The sequence below is a fragment of the Macrosteles quadrilineatus genome, unplaced genomic scaffold (assembly GCF_028750875.1).
Source record: "Macrosteles quadrilineatus isolate MER2022 unplaced genomic scaffold, UCM_ALF_1.0 Scaffold_4__1_contigs__length_99947679, whole genome shotgun sequence".
NCBI lineage: Eukaryota > Metazoa > Arthropoda > Insecta > Hemiptera > Cicadellidae > Macrosteles > Macrosteles quadrilineatus.
The window spans coordinates 31077726-31102949 of NW_026542597.1; the positions used below are offsets into that span (position 1 = coordinate 31077726).

Here is a 25224-nt window from a genome sequence, read left to right on the forward strand (position 1 = left end):
ACGTATGGCGTATTTTTAGTGTGCCTTGGGCCCAGAGAGTGGCAGGGGGGCAGCTGCCCCTCCCTACAAGCCAGGATAAGGTATAACAAATTGAGATCCAAGAAAAATGTTATTAGTATGAAAAAATATTAGTAAGATAGTTACAGATTTTTTATGACATTTTTTGACACATGTTGTAAATTTTTCACCAGTTTCTGAGTTATTCTTAAATAAAAAATTCCAACAGTAGTAATAAAAAGACCAATTTCTTAGAATGTGTATAAACTAACAACTTTGTCTAGTATAATGAATTAATATAAACCTATTTTTTGTGACATTATTTTGTTTTCATTTGCCTTCAACAATAATGTAACGAACAATATTACTCTTACGGCATGGTTATCAGGCATTCTTCAAAATAGCTTACCATATATTTCGGATGTTATAAATGGATGTGAAAAGTTGGCATGGACACAAAAATACAGTTTAATGTGTATTGTACAGGTAAGCAACCTGCCCTGACCCCATTGACGTAAATAAAGCCGCTTTATAATCTCAGACTTTATAAACTCTTTGAATATCGAGCTAGGTTTGTTATATTAATGTCTTAAAATAGCGTAAAAACGCTAATTTCAACATATTGCTTTTAAAATTTTCCTGGGGGAACCCACAGAACCCCGCTCCAGACTGGGGGGTAGCCCATACGCCCCAGGCTCCCTGGTGGGCCCTCCCAGCGACTCGAGTTATCATGCCAACGGACTTATGACTTATGTATGGATTTGAACGAATGGTATTCTTTCCTCTGGGAACGTCAAAACGAAAAAGTAATTCGGTACTGGGTCCAAGTCTTACCTAGTGACCTACGGTAGCTTCTACCCTATAAGTTATGGGAAGAAACCACCTGCACACGCTCGGCCAAATAGTACCCCAGCAGTTTGAGACTTATACCATGTACACCATAGTAGTTCAATTCTTTTAGCAAAATGTCATCATCAATAGTGTAAAATCTTGCTGAGGTCACACAGGGTGGCCCCAGAAAAAACCACCACTTTCAAACTACATGCTCAAAAATAGGCTTCGTAAAACAGTAAACACTGCGAACACTTTATGCTGCGGTGCTGCGGACCAACTTGAATGAACCAAACTGGATAGCCGCCTTTATTTGTTTGATTCTTGGGAATAGGAGAGGAATTCTTAATATACCTTCGAACACCTCAAAAACCAGTTAAAATTTAAATATATCTGTATTATAATCATCGGAGAACTGAAACCGACTATTATATACAGGAATTAATTGTAAGCAAACATAGATACTCGATGTCACATGGTGAAGCTCACGACAAAAAACTCATATCAATCAAAAGCAACCGAGTTCATTATTCAGAGGGCAACAAAAGCTAAAAAAAATAGGCGACAACTTCACCGTATTTTCATAGACAAAAGACCCTACCCACGGCCACCTTTAATTTCAGGCCGCGGCCTGGTAGAATTGGCAACGTCGCAAGTAGGGTTGTTTCTTGTTTCATGGTGGAAGGAAAATACATAGGTGTTCTATTCCCGTATTTTCCTTCCACCATGAGGTTGTTTAGTGTCAGACTATAGCTTATAAGCTTATATAGCTTAGCTTTGGTGTCCTTGTTATTTCATGTAATTTCTCTTAATAATCTGTTTCACAAAAAACTGGAACGATTTCTGGAACTGTTGGTGTTGTCCGTCGTGCGGAGCGGCTGAAGGGACCCTCTCCGGATGAAGATGATGACGTCACCGTCCCTTCAGCCGCTCCGTTCGTCGTGGTCGGTTCCTCGGTTTGGTTCCCGTTCCCGTCGGAATCGGATTCGGAATCGGAATTTTCGATATGGATGGCTAGGGTCGGATGGAACGCCAAACGCCACTCATTGACTCATTATCCTATCCGATCCGAATCCGAATGAATAGGAATTGTTTGTTTTTTTGTTGTGTTAGATAGGTTAAAAGGGAAACAAACTATAAACTAGGAATATTTATTATTCCTAATGTTTATTACTGTCAATTGTTAGCATAATTAAATCAAAATTTAAATATTAATTCAGTTAAAAGGTAAGTTTTTTTTTAAATTTTACTAACTTAGACCCTAATGCGTTTTATAGTAAAGGTAAAATAAGACATAGGCCTAGGTCTAGGTAGCCTAAGTTTTAGGCCTTGTGTTTGGTCTCTACCTTTAGACTTCATTACTTTCTGAATTTTTACTAATTAAATTTTAGCATTCTAGGCCTATTTCGGCTAAATATTCACCAAGTTAAGTTTAACTAGCCTAACCTATCCGCAAGCTTCCCCATATTTTGGGCTGACTTAGACTTGGCCTAGGCCTACTACTCAGGGAAACATTGTTCATTTAATTATTAGGCTATTCGGTACTTCTTTAGGACCCAGACCCCAGCTTAAACGTTATAAAACACTTAAACTATTCTAGGACATCAATACTAGGCCTACAACTTTATTAAAGAATTTAATTTATTTTATTTTATTTATCAGATGACCGAGGCTGGGCCAAGCACTAGTACGAGCAACAGTCAAGGAGAGGAGAACATGGGAGGCAGCAACTCTCCTTCGGCGGATCAGTCGGTCTGGCAGAGTAACCTCCAAAGGATACAACAGCGGAAGCAGCAAGTGTACAATTGGCCTCACACCAAGAAGCTACTCAAGCTGGCAATATACTCGGCGTGTCAGACGGATGGGTGCAAGTGTGGGGGGTGGAAGGCACCAGCCCCTCCTCCCAAGAACTCTAAGGTTGACGTTACGCAGCCTCTTGCCAACTTCAATGATCCATGCACCAACTGCACTCACATTCTCGGTAAATTGAAGTGTAAAGAAAATATGGTACTTCGATTGTGGTGGTGTAAACCTTTGCTGGTGCTCAGTGGTTTAGGTGACCCAGTTGTAGGCTATATGCTAAAGTTAGATTTAGATAGGGTGTTGAGCTCGGTCTGTAGCGGAAGTATGGTGGCTTAACACAATTTCTGCAAGTCCGAAACAGAGAAAATAAATTAATGCATAGCAATTTTGAGAATTTTGAAAATGATTTTTTTATGACTTTTATAAAAAAACACATTGATTTTCCCCTACACAGCTTTTGGACATGTTGATTATGTCTATTAAATAAATATTTTTCTACTTTGTGGTTGTTTCTAAATTTCCTAAACACAGCCAAGAGTCAAGTAGACCTAATTAATTCAACATCATTAGTTGGAATTCTGCCAACCTAAGTAGTTAATTTGTTTAAATCCAAATTCTTAAGCCAATATGATTAAGAACAAAAAATTTCCTAACAGCAATTCTTAAAATGTTTTCCTTGCATATTTCTCATGATTTCTTACAATAACAAAATTATAGTTAATATTTGGGGACCATCCCTAGTCGAAATTGCTGAAATCATAAAATGGTACTTCAACCTACCGTACTGTAATGTAGCCTATTTTAATGACTTTTTTGTAGGTCAACACGTAGCACATCTTAAGTCGTTGCAGGAGGAAGAGGTGAATCGGTTGTTGGGAATGGTTGTGGATGTAGAAAACATCTTCATGAGTATGCATCGAGAAGAGGACCCCGACACCAAGAAAGTATATTACTATCTTTTCAAGGTGAGTTAATAGAATTTCTAATACACTTTTCTTTAATACTTTTTTAGTAAATGGCGACCATACAAAGTAGGTATTTTAGGATGAGTGGCACGATCTTGTAGTCTTGTTAGTGACTAAGGCCGACATTCCTTAGACACAGCTGTTAACCCTCCAAGTGTCTCTAGTTTTGGTCTTAATGTTCGCCCATTTATTGCGCAATCACAGGGTTTTATTACAATTTATCTTAGAAACTTAAAAACAATGTAAAGTATTCTGTTTTATACAGGGTGTCCCGGAACTCTCTACCAATATTTTAGGGCATTGTTCCTGGGTAAGAAACATATCTAAATATCATATTTAAATTGTCCGGAAGTCCTTATTTACTCAGATAGCCGCCATTTTGTTTTTTTCGCTTATTAATTTTTTTCTGAAGATTGGTTAAACATACGAAGTTGAAACTTTGCACAAACATTTATGACAACTAGACAAAGCTACAAAAAAATTATGACGATTTTTCAAATTCATAAAACAAAATGGCGGCTGATTAAAATTTTGTTTCTTAAATTTCTCGAAAACCGTTGATTTTACAAAAATTTTACAAGAATAACTTTTTTAAGGCAATTTTATTAAAAATCGATCGACACCTTAATCTTTAAGATCGGACGAGTATTAACTGAGATATGGCAGTTTTAGTGATACGTGACTGCTTTCAGCATGCGCTGCAACTAATATCCGGCGGTCACGTATCACTAAAACTGCCATATCTCAGTTAATACTCGTCCGATCTTAAAGATTAAGGTGTCGATCGATTTGTAATAAAATTGCCTTAAAAAAAATATTCTTGTAAAACTTTTGTAAAATCAACGGTTTTCGAGTAATTTAAGAAACAACATTTTAAACAGCCGCCATTTTGTTTTATGAATTTGAAAAATCGTCATAATTTTTTTGTAGCTTTGTCTAGATGTCATAAATGTTGTTGCAAAGTTTCAACTTCGTATGTTCAACCAATTTTCAGAAAAAAATTAATAAGTGAAAAAAACAAAATGGCGGCTATCTGAGTAAATAAGGACTTCCGGACAATTTAAATATGATATTTAGATATGTTTCTTACCCAGGAAATATGCCCTAAAATATTGGTAGAGAGTTCCGGGACACCCTGTATATAATTTTGTTTGGAAAATTATAGGCTTCAGCGTAACTTATAAAACATTACAAAAAAAATGTTCAACAATTTTTGTGGGGTTAACAATTCTCAAAAATTATAAAATAAATGAAAAAAATTTATGTTTGCGCTCAATAAATTGTTATAATTTATAGGACTACAAATATTTTAAAATAGCCACTTTGTTCTGAATTTTATGAGGATTCCAAAAATATAATAATCTAAGGAAGTAGATTTACAAATAAATAAGTAATGGGCAAAAAACAGATTTTGGTACATAGCGTTTAGCTAAGAATGCATAGCCTAACCATAGCTAGGAATCTGGCTGATAATTTACATCAATATCACTACCTACTTCTTCAGGATCATCAACCAGCCCTTCAAAATCACTTAAATCTTCGTATAATGCACCACGTATATCACTACTTTTGATTTTTAACACTAAAACAATGATAAACGTAATAAAACACATCAGTCATCGGTGCGAGAACCAAGCTGTTTACAAATACGCATGTCAGCAGTCTGCTACAATTATGATCGGCTCGAGAAAAAAAAGCGCTTAGAGACAGTCCTCGGGAGAAAGCTTAGAATCTGCCAAAAAAACTATACCTAACTCGATCCAGTTCAATCCGATTTAGTCAGTCATAGAGCCTTCGCCGTAAACAGTGTTTGTGAGTCGCAAAAGCGACACAAAAAACTACTCAAAGTGTGTTATGAGTCGCTTTTACGACACATAACACTCGGAGGGTTAATTAATAGCCCAAACAGCTAATGGCAACTAAGGGACCTACAGTTTATAGTGGAATCCGAACCACATTTTTGCCTTGGTAAATACAAATTGGTCTAATTATCAGGATAGGACTGCGGATCGTCGTATAACTCACTTGTGCGGACGTTAATCCATACCAGGGAGTATCGCATCCACAGCGCATTCCTATAAATATCCACAATTCGTGACCTCCTAGTAGCTGGATTACAAGACGATGCCACCCATCCCAGTCGCTAATAAAAACTGTCAGAATAATTCTACAACTAAAGGACATTATTTTGTAAAACAAATTCAGCTGTCGGAAATATGTTATCTAGTTCTAGAAGCAACACTAGGTGTAAAGTTCACGTTACATCTTCATACCTACCTCTTGATTAAATTAATTACCCTGTAAAGAATTTTGATCAAATCTTAAGAAAGAAAAAAAAACAGGGAAAATGTTCATTGAAATTATTTGTTTATTTTTAGAAGACCTGAGGTACCGGTAATCATAGATTGTAGGTCTCTAATTCAAACAACAAGTGCACATGAACTTTTGTACTGAATCCAGTCAACATAGCTGAACTCACAGATCCATCTCTTGTACTTTCTTGCTTTGATAGTTATCAATAGAACAGCAGCTCAAAACTCATTTTTAATACAAAATGGTCTGGACAAGCTTTATCCCGAGCGTAAAATTGAGCAATTTGATTAGGTACAAGAAACACTTACTTAGATTTTTAAGAAGTTTTGTTGGGTTGAAGATGTGCTAGCACATTTTAGTTTATTAGTCCAGCGTGTGTAGCCTTGATACCTTAAAAGGTAGATTTTGGGGAAAAACCTTTTTTTGAACTACCAGATCGCTCAAGTCTGCTAAACTGTTTTTAGAATAGCGGAAGACAAAACCAACCAGTCAGAAAACATAATTGCCAGAAGGATCTCTGTAAAAGTACGCAACCTCTAAGTTTATAAATTGCCATATCGGAATAGAAAATTTTAGTATGTTCACTGATGGACAGTGTCTTCTTAACTGTTGATGTCTCGTCGAGCTTATGCTATAATGTCTTTGTCTACCTACAGTTGTTGAGGAGATGCATTGTGGATATGACAAAGCCTACCATTGAAGGACCACTCGGACAGCCTCCGTTTGAGCGACCAAGCATCGCCAAAGCTATCACCAACTTTGTTCTGTACAAGTTCAGCAATGCTGCTGCCAGAGTATGTAAAACTTTTTTTACAATCATAATTGTTGTTTAATTTTAGCGAATTTCCCTATAGGGAAGTAGCTATTACCGTAGGTCTCATGGTAAGACTTAGGCCCGGGACCGATTTACTTTTTCATTTTGATGTCCCCAGAGGCCAAAAACACCATTCGTTCAAATTTTTATATATGTATATATATATATATAGATTTATATACAGGGTTAGTAAAAAGTGTGGAGACCCCCTGTTATTTTTTTAACGGCCCATACTAGAAAAACTAAACTCGGCACACCATTATGGCATGTTATGAAGTACTTTTTGGGCATAACTGCCACTTGGTGTTCATCCCCAAAATGGGGGATTTTGGGGGAAACTAAAAAATTTCAAATACAAAGACCCATCGAGTGACCCCTCATTTTGAAGGTAATGGTATAAGAAAACCAACAACGCAAACTAGAGGTCTCTATCTTAGTTCAGTACAAAATGGCAGCCAATTGAAATTCTCATAAGTTCCCAAACCCAAAATGGGGGATTTTGGGGGAAACTAAAAAATTTTAAATGATAAGCCCCATTGAGTGACCCCTCATTTTGAAGGTCATAATAAAAGAAAACTAACAACGCAAACTATAGGTCTCTATCTTAACACAGTAATGGCAGCTAATTGAATATAAAATTGCAAGTTATTTCCGATTTCTAAAGATTTCAATCAGCTTCCATTTTTTACTGGATTGAGATAGAAACCTCTAGTTTGCGTTGTTAGTTTTCTTTTACCAGGACCTTCAAAATGGGGGGTCACTTGATGGGGCTTATCGTTAAAAACTTTTGAGTTTCCCCCAAAATCCCCCATTTTGGGTTTGGTAAGCAAGTGGCTATTAGGCTTAAAAAGTACTTCATAACATGCAAAAAAGGTGTGTAGAGTTTAGTTTTCCTAGTGTGAGCCGCTACAAAATTTACAAGGGGTCTCCAGACTTGGAAAGCTGCAAATTAAATTCAACTTCTGAGAATTTAAATTGGCTGCCATTTTTTACTGGATTGAGATAAAGACCTCTAGTTTGCGTTTTTTGTTTTCTTTTCCCAGGACCTTCAAAATGAGGGGTCACTCGATAGGTCTTTGTATTTGAAACTTTTGAGTTTCCCCCAAAATCCCCCATTTTGGGGATGTACACCAAGAGACGGTTATGCCCAAAAAGTACATCATAACATGCCATAAAGGTGTGCCGAGTTTAGTTTTTGTAGTATGGGCCTTTAAAAAAATAACAGGGGGTCTCCACACTTTTTACTAACCCTGTATATATGTGTCCGTGAACACGATAACTTGAGTAATTTTTATCCGATTTTGATGAAATTTGGTTTGAAGGTGTAAGGCGGGATAAACTTGAATGAGTTCGCGATCCAGCATGATCGGACCATGGGAACAGGGTTTTATGGGGGGTTTTATGGGGTAAAAATTTGTTTTTCTCACTTTTGAACCACAAAACACAAAATTTCCCAATTTTTCTCTAAACCTTCTTAAAGAGCTTAAAAAAACAAAAAATTCAGTATGTCAAAGTGTTTGTGTACGGTTAAAATTGGTTACGGAGAAAACTAAAAAAATTGAAAATTTAAAATTCCCATGTTATTCTTATGGAGAACTAGCAGAATACCCGTCCTTCGTACGGGGTTGGCATATAAGTATAAATGCTTTTTGTAGTTATGGGAGAGGACACGGTTTAGGCCTATTAAAATTTGGTCTTTTAATTTATACGGTATTAAGTTATATAGTATCATATAGTGTCCTATAGTATCTACCATAGCCCTAATATTCTACCACTGCACCTAAACCATGAAAAAAAGTTAAGTTCTCATTGTGTACCACAACTTTTTGTTGCTAGTTGGTTAAAATTAGCTGTGGTTTCGCGTTTTTAGCTGTGGTTTCGCGTTTACTTGTCACAAACATCCATCCATCCATACATCTATACTTCCGTACATCCAAACTTTCTGATTATAGAATCTTAATTATTTCCTATATCCATGAACAATTTATTTACAAAGATTTATTCCCTGTAAAATATTATTACAGCATTTCACAAATATTAGAACAGACTCAGTATAATAGATCATAAACATAAACAAATGAAGTAACTGAAAGAATCATATACTGCTAATAAAATTACATTAACATATGGTTTGACAGCTCCATTCAACTCCATTTAAGTAATGTTAATTTTTTTTTTTTTATTATATATTATTGTATATATTAAGTAATGTTAAATAATGTTTACATTCGGGCTAGTGACATCATTATTTTAAATTTATAATCCTTACCCTCTCTGTTCTAATATTCGTGCAGTATTTAATATGTTTGAACCAGCTGTGTGGAATTGTGAAATCAAAATTCATTTGACAGTTAGTTCTGCTTGTTTACATTTTTAAACTTTGTAGGTTGGTTCTTTGTTACCATGGATACCATCAATCAATATTTACTTTTAAATCTCTCACCTCAAATTTTTGAAAGCCCACGGGGCGGAGCCCTAGGACAATATCGAAGCGGGAATAGTTCTATATGTATCCTCGGAGCTGTAGCTTCATTTGTGTGCAATTTGAGCCCAGTCCGGTTCTGTAGTTTTTGAGATTACCTCATACAAACACACACACACACAGACACCACCTCTTCTTTATAATAGTATAGATATTGTAAAATGTTGTAGTTTGCGTGTTTATGGATATCTTTTGATCAAACTTGGCAAATATATTCATTTTCTACTAAGCAATAATTATTTTACTTAAAACACACAATTTATTAGTTTCCTTGTAGCAGCAAACCTAGGTACTCGTTAAACCTAATGTTATTTAAATAGATCGATTGAAAATCAATTCAGCCAAATGGAAATTCGCTTTGACGGCAGGTTTGCTGCGGCGGGGGTATTTGAAAACCCTAACATGTAGGTTTGAGAATGTTTGACATTGATGTTAATTAATTACTAATATGGGCTTAGTCATATCTTTGATCTGTTTTGCCAGTTAGTTGTTTTTTAAGCATAGGCAAATAGAATAAATATAGACTATTAATGGAACGTTCCATTAATGTGCCGCTAGTTGGCAACCCTGGCTCCAACTACCAACTTGTCATAACAATGTTTGCTAGCGCTTGACGCTGCAGCGGTGTGCGCCGAAACTGCTTTTGCTTTTGGTATGTTGGCTGTTGGCACTTCTAGCGGTGGACGCCAGATTATATGCTAACCGCAGCACTGCTGTCTGCCTATATTTAATTCTTTTATCTATGGTTTAAGTAAGAACAGTATGCTACACTCTTCATATTCTGTTAGTAATACTAGACATTGCCTATAAATGCAAACAATTTGCAGCTGTCTTATAAAATTTGAGCGTAAAAGCTGGCATAATTTTTTATGTGAGGGTTGGGGGTTGGTTTTTATTTAATAACTTTTTGGGCCATAGAATTCATTGACTGTAAAGACAAAGTATCATTTATTATTTTTTAAATGTTTCTACTGTACTTTAATCTCTTAATATTCTAACACATCAGGAATGGCAAACGATGTACGATTTGGCCAAGATGCTGCTTCACTGCCTCAACCACTGGAACTTTGAGACTCCGAGTGCTCGTAAACAGACTGTCTCCGCAGAGGAAATATCTGCGTACAAAGTCAACTACACCAGGTAAACATTTAGTGTCCAACGGAAACAACAACTCAGGGCAGGAAATTATGGCCTTAAGTTACCTTATGAAATACCTTATCTCACTTTGATATATTATGGCTTCGTTGTTGGCCAATGAAGTCTTACTAAAATCATAATGGACTGTATTTGTTACAAATATTAAATTATTATTTTTTTAATGACTTGAAGTTAGGCCTATGTTAATTTTAGCACAGTTTTCTTATGACCTCAATGTTCAGTGCAATCGACTCTCTCTCTGTCACATTAGCTGGTCTACCTTTAATGAATACTGAACACTCCCTCGGCCCTATAAAGGGCCAATCTAGGTTTTGTGGTGCAGATGAATCGAAGAATTAATCATTTAAATCATACTTACAGTATTTTAAATACCTGAACATATTTTTGTGGCTATATTCAGATGGCTGGTATTCTGCCACGTGCCTGTGTTCTGTGACTCACTGCAGCACTTTGAGACGACGCTGGTGTTCGGCCGAACGCTGCTGCGCGCCGTGTTCCGCTCTGTCCGTCGTCAGCTGATGGACAAGTGCCATAGTGAGAGGGACAGGATGCCACCTGAGAAGCGAGTGCTTGTCCTCACACACTTCCCTAAGTAAATCCTGTAGATTTTCCTTTATTTATTAGCTATAATCACAAGGTTCGGGCAGTCCTAGGTAGATAAAAGGTCAGGAAACAAGTTTTATCGTACAGACTATAGTGCAGTGCAGTGCTCTATCTAAGTTAACCCATTGGTATACATGGATAGAGTGGTATACACTTCTGTCCTGCCGCTAATGCTCCCTGGCATTCCCAGACAAAACTTTTCCCCCCTGGGACATTGCTACTAGCTAAAAATTGTTCCGAGGGATCGCAGCACTTGTTGGGTCAATAATTTTTTTTGTGAATCTGTAATAGTTATTGTGTGTATTTTCAGTTTTTTGTTGTCTTTTGACCTGTTTTGGAAAACAAAAATATTTGACAACAAGTGGGAGTTTTGAGGTTATGTTTTGTGTCAAAATGCCGCAACCGTCTTGTTTACAATCAAGTGAAATAGGCCGATACATAGATAATTGTGAATTGTCTTTCTAAAGAGATTCTTTAACGTTTAATATCTTATTTAATACAGAATGTTTCTTTCAGGTTCCTACAGCTTGTTGAAGAGGAGATATACCTGTCCAACTCTCCCATCTGGGACCCTGAGTTCAAACAAACTCCTCCTCAACATCTGCAAATGTTGCCTGATAGTAAAGGTATGCTTGTACCATCAGTATGTCAATTACCTCGTTGGTGGCTATATTTTGAAATAAACTACAAGGATTTTATCTTGACTTTTTAAATTACCTTTTTGAATGTTCAATTTATTGTTGTATGAAATACCTATAGATCAAGGCAAAATATTTTCTATAACGGTAAAGTAGGTAATATTTGAAATTGAGGTTAAATAGTGATTTACCTTTGAGAAATGAATAGGTTTCCTAGTGATTTCTTTTTAGAGTGACTTTTTTACAATTGAGTAGTATCATAGTATCTAGCATATGAGGCCATTACAACCAAATTTATTGATGGAAGGATCCTTGTACACTACCCTGGTGCTCGCTCAACTGAATATTGTGGAAATTTATCTGTAATTACAACAAAACTATTTTGACTGTAAAGTAGGCCTACAGTAAAACCCCGGTTAACCGAAACGGTTCCATAACTTAATACAGGGCTAAAATATAAGTACAATAAGTAATATGTAAACAGAAAGGCCCTTTCCTCTCCCGAAAGGGGCTTTTCTATAACCCATTGTAACTTTTTTGTAGTTTAAATAAAACACTGTATTATATTGTTTTAAATTCATTTTTCCTACACACATTTGTAATACATAATACATAGGCTATTTTAGTATTTGATGGGTTAACCAAAAAATTTGTTGTCCAAAACGGCTCTCCCCTCTTGATTTTGGTTAACCGGAGTTCTACTGTATGACCAAATGTTGTTTGGTAAAACTGTTTTAAAAGTGAATACTGTAGTCATTTTTCATCTCATCTATCCAGTTAGTTGTATTTTCAGGAGTAAAATATTGCACCTTAATTGGACAAAGTTAATTTTTTTTTTTTAAGAGGTTGGCGGCCTCTTTTAACCTTGCATTTGCCCGTCCACATAGACTAAAATTAATGTTTGAATTGTTTTTTTCCCCTAATTAGCAAATCAAGAAATAGCATGGATAGGTGACATATTTCAGTTTTATTTTAAAAATAAGTAGGCCTAAGGTAATAAGAATAATTTGATTCTTCTTTTAATGTATTTAAGACTTTTTTTAGTATTGATCTCATCATGACTTCACTCAATATCAGACATTTTGTATGGTAGATACGTGGTTTGACAGCTGTATACAACATAATCACACTAACACTTCAGCGTCAATACAGATTGTCATCTTTGCCACCTTTACTTGTCATCTGCACAGTGAATATCTAAGTGGTGTTCCCATGGCAAGAGTATTGGTTTTAGTTAGGGGTAGGTGTCCATGGAGTGTAAATCAGAGTGAATTTTTGCCTGTTGTTGACATGGTCAATGGTCATCGCCCGAATCCCATAACTCAATATTAGTTCACTTTGGAAGCTTCTCAATGAAGATAAGCTTTATGGTGTTTATACAAATTATTTCAGTCAATGTTTGTTTGTAACTACATGGGATGGTTGTGTACAGGTTCTCCAGTAGTGCGCAGGGCTGGGCAGTTTGAGAAGCTCAGTGTCCCTCCTAATGACAAGGATTCTTTCACAACAGTCAACCTCACGCCCGGGCTGCCAAGTGTACGCAAGAAGGCACTCCGTGGAGACGGGTGAGTGTTAAAGCCTACTTCTGCTATGAACAAAACACAATTGAACTTTGAAAGTCCTCTTTCATAAAAATATGTTTCATTTAATCAAAGGGAAAGTAGGCCTAACATGTGTAGTCTGGGTGAAATGTGTTAATTTAATCCATATTCAATTTTGTGATGGAAAGATCAGAATTGTTAGTAACAAAGGATTATGTTGCATGTGTTAAAACGGTTGCATTGATCTGTTGTAGTTTAATTTAATATGAAGAAGTCTGTGCTTTATACACACTTCTTCAGGTAGAATGCAAGCTGGTTAAAAATCCCTTATGGCGGTGATTGGTATTGATCTAGTTTAAAAATAAGCACATGACATTAATGAAACGTAACATTTAATGCTGGTTGATAAAAAATACAGTTTACACATTATAGGGTGCTAGTGAGAAGCATAATATTGCAACTTTTTCATGATGTGAAATATAAATGTTTTTTTAAATTACAAGTCAATCCTAAAGAAAGATGAGAAATATTACAAACATCCAATTTTATCTAGATGTAGTTGTATTGTATGTTGACTGTGTGACAGGGAGAAGCAGCGTGAAAGCAGTGGACGGTCGCCGGATCTCAAGCGTAGAAAGCTGGACGGAGAACCAGCTGAGGACTTCAGTCATGAGAAGGTGGTGGAAATCATAGCTTCCATAGGAGATAACCAGCCCTCCATTACTACAGGGGTGAGCATTCCGTTGTAATTAATTGTAAACAGATGTGATAATGAACAGTGTTACAGCTGATACTTGATCTGGGGCTAGTTTTTAACTTTGACAATGGATAGGCCTAGAGCTAGACATTACATCCCCACGTCAAATTTGTCACCAGTTTTTTTTTATCTAAATAGATGTATTTGAATTAAAGCAACAACAGACACCCAATAGTAATATCTTTGCCCAGTTCTGAGATAAACTGTTTTAGAAGTTAAGCGAATAGGTTACCAAGCAAAAGAAATCTAATGTCAGGATTCTTCTTTAAGGCAACTCTTATCGTCAAGCAGAAGATCAATTGGATGATAAATTTTCATCTAGTCCACGATTAGGATCCCACTGTATTGCAAGATGAACTTATTCTGGCAATCGGGGAACCAAGAGTAAGAGTTCTTCTTCAAGGAAACTCCCTCATCAAGCAGAAGATTGTGTGACTGATTAATTATATCTTGACCAAGGTCACACGGTGTTTCAAGATAATCTGCTGCGTAGGCCGAGAGACAAAGTTTCCCAGCAGGAGGAGGCAGCTGGTGTCATAGAGTTCTTCCTCAAGGAAACTCCTTCATCAAGTAGAAGATTGTGTGACTGATTAATTATATCTTGACCAAGGTCACACGTTGCTTCAAGAGAATCTGCTGCGTAGGCCGAGAGATGAGGTTGCTAAGCAGGAGAAGGCATTTGGTGTAATAGAGTTCGTCCTCAAGGAAACTCCAGCATCAAGCAGAAGATTATGTGGCTGATCAACTATAATGTCTTGTCCAGGGTCCCACGGTGTTTCAAGAGAATCTGCTGCGCAGGCCGAGAGACGAGGTTGCCAAGCAGGAGGAGGCAGCTGGTGTCATAGAGTTCTTCCTTGTGGGTAACTCTCTCACCAAGAAGGTCACTAAGCAGACAATCCTGTGGCTTATTGGACTACAGAACGTCTTTTCACATCAGCTGCCAAAGATGCCTGTAGAGTACATTTCCAGGCTTGTCTTTGACTGGTATGACTTCCTTCTGTTTGCAGTTTCATATTTCAATGAGAATGACTAGACTAATTAAGGAGATTGTTTAGTAAGTAATTATCCCAATATTTCAGTTTCATTTCATTATTTTTTTTATAAATCCTAATCTGAATCCTATTTTTCCTTTAGGAATTCATTCAAAAATATTAACAGTTGCCATTATATTCTCTCAGCCATTTTGGTAAGGGAGAGAATTTTCTTCTTAGTTTTGTGAATTGCAAAGAATCAGAGAACATTTCCAATGTTTTGGTAAACATATTTTTTGCCTCCTTTTCAAAATAGCAATCAGCGGTCTTATCTCCGCTCATCTCCTTTTACAAAACCATTATTTTTAGTGTGGCGCTACGTGCACTACTTTGAAATCACTAGATGTCTGAAACAATGTCAAATGAGCTTCTTCTGACTACGCCCTTTTTGTAAGATTCACTCATGATTAAAGCTTCAATATGTTTGACTTGCAGCGAACACCGGACTCTCGCCTTGATCAAGGACAAGCAGCCGATCGGTGGGATCTGTTTCCGCGTGTATCCGACGCAGGGCTTCACGGAGATTGTGTTTTGCGCAGTGAGCTCTCACGTGCAGGTGCGAGGCTACGGCACTCATCTCATGAACCATCTCAAAGACTACCACATCTCCATTGGCATCCACCACTTCCTCACGTATGCAGATGAGAACGCCATCGGTAATACCATACTAGGATTTAATGACTAAACACTCCACAAATGCTCTCAGATGTTTAGTTTGAAATATGATTTATTAGCCATCAGATATTTAGTAACTAAGAATAGTAATTGATTCCCAGTGTTCACCAGACCAAACATTGGTGGTTACCTTTAATTTTGTTGGTTGCCTTGTGTTCTTGAAGTTCAAACAATACACTGATTTGCAAATTACACATTTTGCCACAGGGTTTGGTATCTTCAGAGTTACGCTAAAACTATCACTATAAACTACAACCAAGCTTTTGTACATAAATTTTTGTGATGCTTTTAAAGTGTTTGTACATAAATTTTTATGTACAAACACGTGTTTGTGGTACAAACACTCACAAACATTCTAGAATTTAATTTTACAACCCTATTAAGTGATCAATTAGATGACAACAGATCTTTGTTTTCCTTTACGGATGAATTTATTGCACTAGAATATTTATAGTATATTTCATACCTAGGGCCGAAAATGAGGTTTTTGCCGGCTCGAGATAGTTTTTAAGTTCGAGATGAAGTCGAGAACTTAAAACGGTCGAGAGCTGCAAAACCATTTCGGTCCGTGGTACAAACGCTATTTTTCACCACACTATACCACCCTGTTACCACTATTCACCACATTATTAATGCACACTGATAGTCAACACAACTACAACTTTAAGGTTATGTGAAGAAATAATTTGAGGAAACAGTAAAAATAATAATAATAAATAGTTGCTAGGCAGCAGTGACAATAAAACAATTCTATTGCAATGCTATGGATACTGATTGTGTATTTAATATAAGAAAGTAAGCGGGCAGCTGATTTTGCGGCCCTAGGGATGTAAAAACCTGTTTGGTCCCCAAATGACAATGACAGCTGGCATGGCCAACAAAACGTAACTTTCAGCCACCAATTAACGTGTGTAAAACAGCTAGAAACATCATAGAGTGGTGAAAAAGAATGTATAACTTTAAAGAAAAGTAAAGCTAATCAAACAAAGATCAAAGCTTAGATGTTTTCCCTCGAAACCGAATCTACAATAAAAAACAAAAAGTTATATTGTGTCAATGTTTTGTCTTCACAGGCTACTTCAGGAAACAGGGTTTCAGCAAAGATATCAAGCTGAACAAGACAGTCTACCAAGGATACATCAAGGACTACGAGGGAGCCATGTTGATGCATTGTCATCTCAACCCCAGGATAGTTTATACAGAGTTCATCTCAGTCGTACGCAAACAGAAAGAGGTAGGTAACAGCTGTTTACCAGTCCCACCTTAACCCTAGGAGTGGCAGACCGACAGAAAATGTCGATTTCAAAATGTGCCGCTGGAGTGGCGGGCGACAGAATATGTTGATTTATGTAAAGTTTTTTTCCGTTGCATGTTAAGCACATTTAAAGTCGGTGAAATTAGATAACTCTTATACCAATGGAAAGATAAGATTCCGAAGTTTCATTTTATTACAAGAATGAACCTTATAACATAAATATATCGATCTTATAATGAGTTACATTTAAACGAAAAATACGCGCTAACTCGCGAACGCCATGTTTTGTTGCGAAATCATAAAAGATGAGTCATTTCAAAAATAAATAGCAGACGTAATTTTTGTCTCTGACAAAAGCAAGTGGTACCACTGCAACAAGCATGAAGTAAGCTTTTATTCTGTATAAAGTATTACGTCATAATACATTCCAACAGCTGATGAACAATTTTTGTAAATAGCCTATTTTTACGTATTGTTCATGTGGCGGATCGACATAAAATGTCGATTTCTAAATCGCATATATATATGTCAAGAAAAGTACAAATATCGTTGTGTTATATATGTCCTTATAGACGAAGAAACGTAGAATTCAATGTTGTCAGGTTGGTCACTCTGACAGAAGTTTTGGATATTTCACAGCTGAAAAAAAAATGACACTTGTCATCGGCTAACCAAAAATGGCGTTGTAATCGCGAGTTGTTATGCAACAATAAGTGTAAGTTTTTGTCCGTATATTTGGTGTAAATGCGTAATTTTACTGTGTATATGTGCGGTTTAGTGTAGTGTAGTGTATTATGTATAATATTTATGCATTAGCTTGCATAAATATCTACACTGTGCGATCTAAAATTGGATATAAAATCAGTGAGTTTTTGTGTTATTTTAGCATTCAGAAACATGGATGAATCTTCAATTTTAGAGGCGCTCGATATTGAGCCCTTTTCTGATGAAGAGGATCTATCAGTGGATGATCCTGGCTACAATACCCCATCAAATGAGTCAATACCTGATGTGCCCCTTCGCCCCCACAAGGACTTACCCACTAGGCCTAGGCCTAGGCCTAATGTGCTACCAACACTTGGTGAAATACAGCCTGTTTTCCAAATTGAACAATTAGCTGCCTCTTCCATTTCCAATCCTGAACTTTCTCAATCCTCTTATTCTTTACAAGGACCCACCCCTGATACATCCCCCCCTCGTACATCGACCCCCCTTCCTTCTGCGCTCTCTCCAAAAATAATAGATACCGGTACTTCGCATCATGCTCCAACCCCCCCACAACCTCCTATTGATTTGGCAGTACCTTCTTGCAGCAGTTACCCCTCCGATAAACTCATTTTGAGACAAAAAAATGAAGCCGCCATGAAAAAGGACATTTTAAAACGCAAAAACGTTGGTACCAGCTCGACCCGGATAAGTGAACGTCCCAAACGATTTCAGTTGTCATCGATCCTGCAAACCGCAGTTGACGAAGACTCAGACATATCAGCTGATGACCTGATGGATTTTTCCAGCTGAAGTGAGGACAATTACATTCCTGACATCGATGATCTGGATACTTCGGACCGTGAAGATATCCCCGCAGATTTTCTGCGAACACAGAACCCAGAACAGTTTGATTTTTTCCCTGATTCACCCCCACCTCCTCCAATGGAACCTTTGACGCTCAACTGGTTCGATGTCTCAGTGGAAGAAATGAAGAAATTTATTGGCCTTCTCTTGTCAATGGGACTTACCCGTCGTAAGCACGTCACAGAATACTGGACCAAGAACCCTGTGCTAGAATTACCTTTCTATAGCAAAGTGATGTCTCTACGACGCTTTCAGAGCATAATGTCTATGCTGCATCTGAGTTCTCGCGTATCTCCACCCAAAGACCAACCAGGGTATGATCCTTGGGTGAAAATATGTGAATTTCTCGACATGATGAATGACAGCTTTAGGCATTATTTTATTCCAAAACAAGAGGTATGTATTGATGAAAGTATGATCGGGATGAAAAACCGTACTACTTTCATCTAGTACATGCCTAATAAGAGACACTCACGCTTTGGTATAAAGAAATTTGAATTGTGTGACAGTGCACCGGGGTATGTTCTTCAGTCTGTTCTTTACAGTGGTAAGTACTTCTTGTCTGGGGGTGTTGATCCATTCACCCATAAAGTTGTTGAGTTTCTGTGTACCAAAGTGGGTTTATTGAACAAAGGATACCATCTCTTTACGGACAACTTTTACACGAAAATTCCTCTGTCCCGTTTCTTGTATCGTCGTAACACCTTCTTGACTGGCACGATAAATAAGCGGAGCAAGGAAGTTTCGAGAATTGTCCAGAGAGCAGCTTTGGTTGTTGGCGAAGCCATGTATTTCAGAAGAAGATTTGAGCCCTCGGGCTCAGTTCTCCTTGTGAAATTCAAGGAAAGGGACACTAGGAAACCGGTGCACCTAATCACAACAGCCATTCATGCTCAGGACACAGAAAGTGTCAGTAAGAGTGGAAGAAGGTCTGTAAAGCCGGTTGTTATACAGACATACAACCAGCACATGGGTGGTGTGGACTCAAAAGACAAAAGTGTTTACCACATCTCCTGCACTCGTACTACTACAAAGTATTGGCGGAAAATAGTTTTCAACTTTATCGACATGGCTGTGTATAACGCATATGTTTTGTATGTGGCCCAAAACCCAAATCATATGTCTAGATTCAACTTTGTCGTTGACTTGGTTAGTAAACTATGTTCCGTCAATACTCAGGCCCCACCCCCTGCGCGTCCCATTGGTCCTGCTGGTGATGGCCCTGATGCTGGTCCTGAAATTGACTTTGATGACCCTGATGCCGTACTGGAACAACCGCCTGCTCCTGAGCAAGAACACCGTATCATCAAGATGCCACCTGGTCTTGGCCGAATATGTGTTGTATGCAAAAGTAAAGGACTAACAAAAAAGGGGACATATTACTGTCCGCCCTGTGATGCTGGTGTTCATAAACTGTGTGCAGACTCACTCCAGCATGACGTCGCACCCCGTAGGCGTAGGGGACCGCAGCAACCCCGCTAAAGAGTTGAGTGTTGAGTGAAACACCTTTTTAGCGAATTTCCCATATAGGGAATAAGCTATTACCGTAGTACTCACGGTAAGACCTGGACCCGGGACCGATTTTTTTTTTCGTTTTGAGGTCCCTAGAGGTCAAAAACACCATCCGTTCAAATTCATATATATATATATATTTATATATATATATATATGTGTCCGTTAGCGCGATAACTCGAGCAAAAATGATCCGATTTTGATGAAATTTGGTACAAACGTGTAAACCTACGTTTATTCGAACGAGTTCGCGAACCAGCATGATCGGACCATGGGAACGGGGGTTTATGGGGGCTGTTATGGGGTAAAAATGGGTTTTTCCCATTTTTGACCCAAAAACCATAAAATTTTGCAATTTCTTTCGAAACTATTTTGTAGAGCTTAAAAAAACAAATAATTTAGTATATTGAAGCGTTATAATGCGCCTAATGGTTACGGAGAAAATTCCAAAAAATTGTAAATTTAAAATTCCCATGTTATTCTTATGGAGAATAAGTAAACTGTTGTAGTTTGCTTGTTTATAAACATATTTTGCCCAAATTTGGAAAATGTTTTTATTTCTTACTAACTATTAACATTTTACATAAAAAACACTTTTACCCTCCCTGTTGCAGCAAACCTAAGTATGTTTTAAACTGATTCTATTTAAATAGGGAATAAATGTGATAATGTTAAGGAGACATTTTAGTGTAAATCCATTCAGGGAAATGGAAATTCGCTTAGTCTGCAGGTTTGCTGCGGCGGGGGTATTTATGTTTTGTTTTAGGTTAGTTGTAATAGGCTTGGTGTTTTGTATTTTCTTGTCATATTATCTAATTAAATTGTGTGCTTTCTTGTAATATTATCTAAATCTTTTATATTTATCTCATTAGTAGTGGGCACAAATACTATATAGGCCTAATGTGTCTTACATTTTTTTCATATTTTTGATATATATGCCCTCTGTATATGCCTATATACATATACAATCCTAAATAGAATCTAATAAATTATCATTACACTGCTAATTTTAGCTCAAGTGGCCGGAAATTTATATTTTTACATTTATCTATTCCAATAAACCAAACGTGTATACAGGCGTCGTATCGATTTTTCATATTTTTCATATATGGGCTACAAATATATATATACATATACATATATGTACATATTCTTGAAGGGTACTAAATTTACTATTATAATATTGTTTTGTTTTTGTGATGGGGGCTTTTTACAAAATATTTATATAAGTTTCAATTCAAAAAATTTTTTCTTCAAATTTTTTTTTTCATATATCAATGTTTATAATAAGATAAGAAATTTTTTTTTCTCCCAAACTTGTTATCTATTCTTATTTGGAACATTATGGGCTTACAAAAACATCTGGGTTTATAATATTCATTTATTATTAGAGGGCATTTTTGAATCTGACAATGAGTTAGTGTAAAAATTGACGTTTTGTAGTTTTTGGGTTTTTTTTTCTTGTAAATATAAAAAAAAGTTTTTATGTATATAATTGTATATATTCTTGAAGGGTACTACATTTACTATTATAATAATGTTTTGTTTTTGTGATGGGGGCTTTTTACAAAATATTTATATAAGTTTCAATTCAAAAATTTTTTTCTTCAAAATATTTTTTTCATATATCAATGAATATAATAAGTAAAGAAAATTTTTTTTCTCCCAAACTTGTTATATATATTCTTATTTGGAATATTATTAGCTTTCAAAAACATCTGGCTTTATAATATTTATTTATAACTATAGGGCATTTTTGAATCTGATAAAGAGTTAGTGTAAAATTTGACGTTTTGTAGTTTTTCCGTTTTTTTCTCGTATAAAAAAAAAAAATTTCATATATTATGGTATTTTTATGTAGAGAAACAAATTGTACACAGTATGTATATATTGAATTTTTCAATAAAAATTTAGAATTTATGTGACAAGTTTTTGCTTTTGAAATAAATTTATAAAAATATATAAATTTTGTTTTTTTTTACTTTTACCTCTAAAGTCATCTTTCAAAAGTAATTATTATTGCGATTTTTGAATTCTACTGACTATTAGGAACAAAAAGAGTATGAGGTTCAATAGGTTATCTCTGCTAACTAGTTTTATAAAATTTTTTGAAAAAAACCTTGCAAATTCACCAAAATTTGCCTGCCACTCCACACCGCACATACTGAAAATTGGTCCCGCCACTCCTAGGGTTAAGGTAGTTTTTTTCCAGAGTTTATGTTTATTTATTTGCTGGGCAAACAAATTTAAAAATCCTGAAGGCTACTACTTTGTAAAGTAAACTTTAAGTTTAACCGCGCTCTTCCAACCCAGCACAACATTGACTTTGTTGGTGCTAAAAGCTACAGTTGTTTTCTGTAGTTGTTTTCTGTCTAGCAGCATGAAATAGTGATAGCATATTGTTCTTTATTTATTGCCTATCCTTGTCATGGCCATATTTTCAAAGACGTTTTTCTGCTTATCCGCACAATTTACTTTGTGAATAAAAACAAGTGAAAAATTATTTAAATAGTATGAGATGTTCCATTGTGTTTATTTTATGTACGGTACAGGTATAAAAAAACACAAATATAAAAAACTAATTTTTTAAATTTAATTTATTTTTGCCCATCCTAGGACATAAAAGTTGCCCATCCGGGAAGGGGTAAATCCTCCAAAGTTGTATTGAGGAGTCGATACGATGAATATACCTTAGGGTGAATATACCCTATTGTTTCCTAATCTTAGGATCTTTATCTTTAAAAGATAGGTATGGTGAAGAAGTTTGCTTATTATGGTTGTGGTTTTGTCTATAACTCTAAATTAAATTTTTCCACCGTAAAGTTCATATTTATTGGAATATATATTGGCTCACAAGTATTTATTTTACTAGATCATCAAGAGGTTGCTGGACCAACGCAAGCAGGAGGCCCACAAGGTGCATCCGGGACTGTCATGCTTCCGGGAGGGACTGAAGGTGATCCCTATAGAGAGCATCCCGGGTATCCGGGAGACTGGGTGGAAGCCGTCCGCTCGCAACACCCGGGTCTCAAAGTTCAGTGAAGAATCTGCTGATCCCGACACTCTGATGAAGTCATTCAAAATAGTGCTCAACAGTGTAAGTGATCTTTGATGCATAAATTTATTGCATATATTTATGTACAAGTTTTTCATTATACAGCTAAAGTTTGTAAACAAATTATCAAGACCAGTATTTTCATCACTTTTAGTTACTCACTCTTAGTTTTTTTTTTTTTTTTTTTCTTAAGTAGGTCTATATAAACTTACATACAACTATGTTTAATTTAGTACAATATAAAATAGGTTTACAAATTTTACGTCATCAATCCTAGTGTAGTCTTGGGTAACTAGTTTTAAAACTGATGTTTCATTTTCAAGCGCTTGTCGTCAAAAATAAAATTAATTTATCATGATTTCCTCGCCAAAATACACAAGTATAACAATTAACACACACCAATACATTAAGTTAACGAGAAATGCACAGCCGGCCATAACACGCAACTAATTAAAAATTAAAATAATTTAATTTAATATTTGAATTTTAGACAAAGTCTTGAAACAGAACCTTGTGGGTACAGTTGAATTTATGGCATCTCTCTGATTCCAGATTAAAAACCATCCAATGGCTTGGCCTTTTCAAAAGCCCGTGGATAGGAAAGAAGTCACAGACTACTATGATCATATCAAGTATCCCATGGGTAAGTATGTTATATTCAGATAAAAAAGCTAAGTTGTAGCCTATTAGTTTTTAGTGTGTGTACCTTTAATTTATAAAAAAATGATATGCCTGATTTTTAGTTACTTTTGGTTTTTATTATTTTTCTACAAAATGAAGAGCAACTCACTTCCCCACTAAATATTGTGTCTCTTGACAAATTGCACTCTCATAAACAATTTCACAATTATTTGTTCTAACAGTTTTGTTTGAAATTGTTTAAAATAGAGGAAAGTAAGAAAAGGATTTTTGAGTGTTGACTAGTACCACACAATTAGCAGCATGTTCTAAACTCGTATTTACGCCATGATGTTGATAGATCTGAAGACTATGAGTGACAGACTGAAGGCTGGCTACTACACCACTCGGAGACTGTTCATCGCAGACATGACCCGTATCTTCACCAACTGTAGAACCTACAACTCCCCCAACACAGAATACTGTCTGTGTGCCAACAACCTCGAGAAGTACTTCCAGACCAAGATGAGGGAAATGGGTCTCTGGGACAAGTAGTTGGCTACACTGATGCAGTTCTTTGTTCTTCCTCGGACGATTCCTAAAGGTGGTAAATCCTGTTCTTCGGCTGACGGCCGCGTAGATGCAGACGACGATGATATAGTTTCCAATGTTTCAGACCTGATGCAGCAGTTCATTCTCAAGGATTGCAATATAAGCGATGTTACTAATCATTAGATCATCGTTGTCTTCGTCTACACAGTCGTCACCCAGAGTTTACCATCTTTACTAATACAGTTGATCACACATGTAATATTTCTTGGACATTATGTTGGCCAAACTGATTCAGTCATCATCGTCAACAGTGCTCACTTCAGTGTAAGGCCACTGTAGTGAATGGGCCTGGACCCAGGTGCAAATAACTCTTGGGCCCATAGCCTGGACTCGCTTGCAAACCGTGGGCCTGCTCATGTGTTTCTGGTAAATGTAAAAAAAAACTTCATTGATCATTGTTTACAGTGATCACATGTGTGTTTCTTAGATTGGCAAAGGGGGTTCAGTTATCAGGGGGTTCAGTTGTTGACAATGGTCACTGTTTAACAGTGGTCATTTTTGTATTAATCTATAGACTCAGTTGGCCTCACTTATGCAGGCAGAACCCATTTGGGTGTTAGTGGGGCTCAGCACTTGTTCTTGATGGAAATTTTTTTATGGAACAGAATAAGTGGATAGTGACATTCAGATTTTTGAGATATGTTTTTGAGATTCAGTAAAAAAAATATTAGGCTATATACTTTGGGTTCAGAAAGAAATCAAATATAGTTTTAATTTTAACTGCAGGGAATGGAATTTAAAGACACACGAAAGTGCCTGGTTTTTTTTAATATGTCTGGAAACATGTTGTACATTTTATGTCTGCCTTGTGATAACCAAAAAGATTTTATTTATTTTTATGTATCGCTCTTTAATCAGTTTGATAAGTTAGGTATGAGTAGTATTGTGAAAAGCGTGTAAAGTTTACAGTTGTAAATACTTTCCTACTGAGTAATAGGAAAAGTACCTCTTAAACTCAATAAATAAGACTGTTTTGTATTTTTACCAGATTA

The 25224-nt window shown here is 36.4% G+C and overlaps 1 protein-coding gene across 1 annotated transcript; it reads left to right on the plus strand.

Moving 5' to 3' along the window:
• The first annotated feature begins 1941 nt into the window (after nt 1–1941).
• On the plus strand, nt 1942–25224 carry LOC128991664 (histone acetyltransferase KAT2A). The gene is made up of 15 exons (XM_054414750.1): nt 1942–2055; nt 2491–2809; nt 3451–3596; nt 6566–6703; nt 10212–10345; nt 10764–10955; nt 11483–11592; nt 13037–13169; nt 13732–13876; nt 14666–14886; nt 15369–15589; nt 16682–16842; nt 22820–23044; nt 23555–23645; nt 23982–25224. Exons 2-15 carry the CDS (start codon nt 2491–2493, stop codon nt 24173–24175), a joined length of 2430 nt encoding a protein of 809 aa, XP_054270725.1. The 5' UTR covers nt 1942–2055; the 3' UTR covers nt 24176–25224.

Bases quoted from the DNA above. Each gene is read 5' to 3' on its own strand.
- LOC128991664 (XM_054414750.1), top strand. From the start codon at position 2,491: ATGACCGAGGCTGGGCCAAGCACTAGTACGAGCAACAGTCAAGGAGAG. The intron at 6,704-10,211 runs GTATGTAAAACT...CTAACACATCAG, and splicing joins TCAGCAATGCTGCTGCCAGA to GAATGGCAAACGATGTACGA. The intron at 10,346-10,763 runs GTAAACATTTAG...GGCTATATTCAG, and splicing joins TACAAAGTCAACTACACCAG to ATGGCTGGTATTCTGCCACG.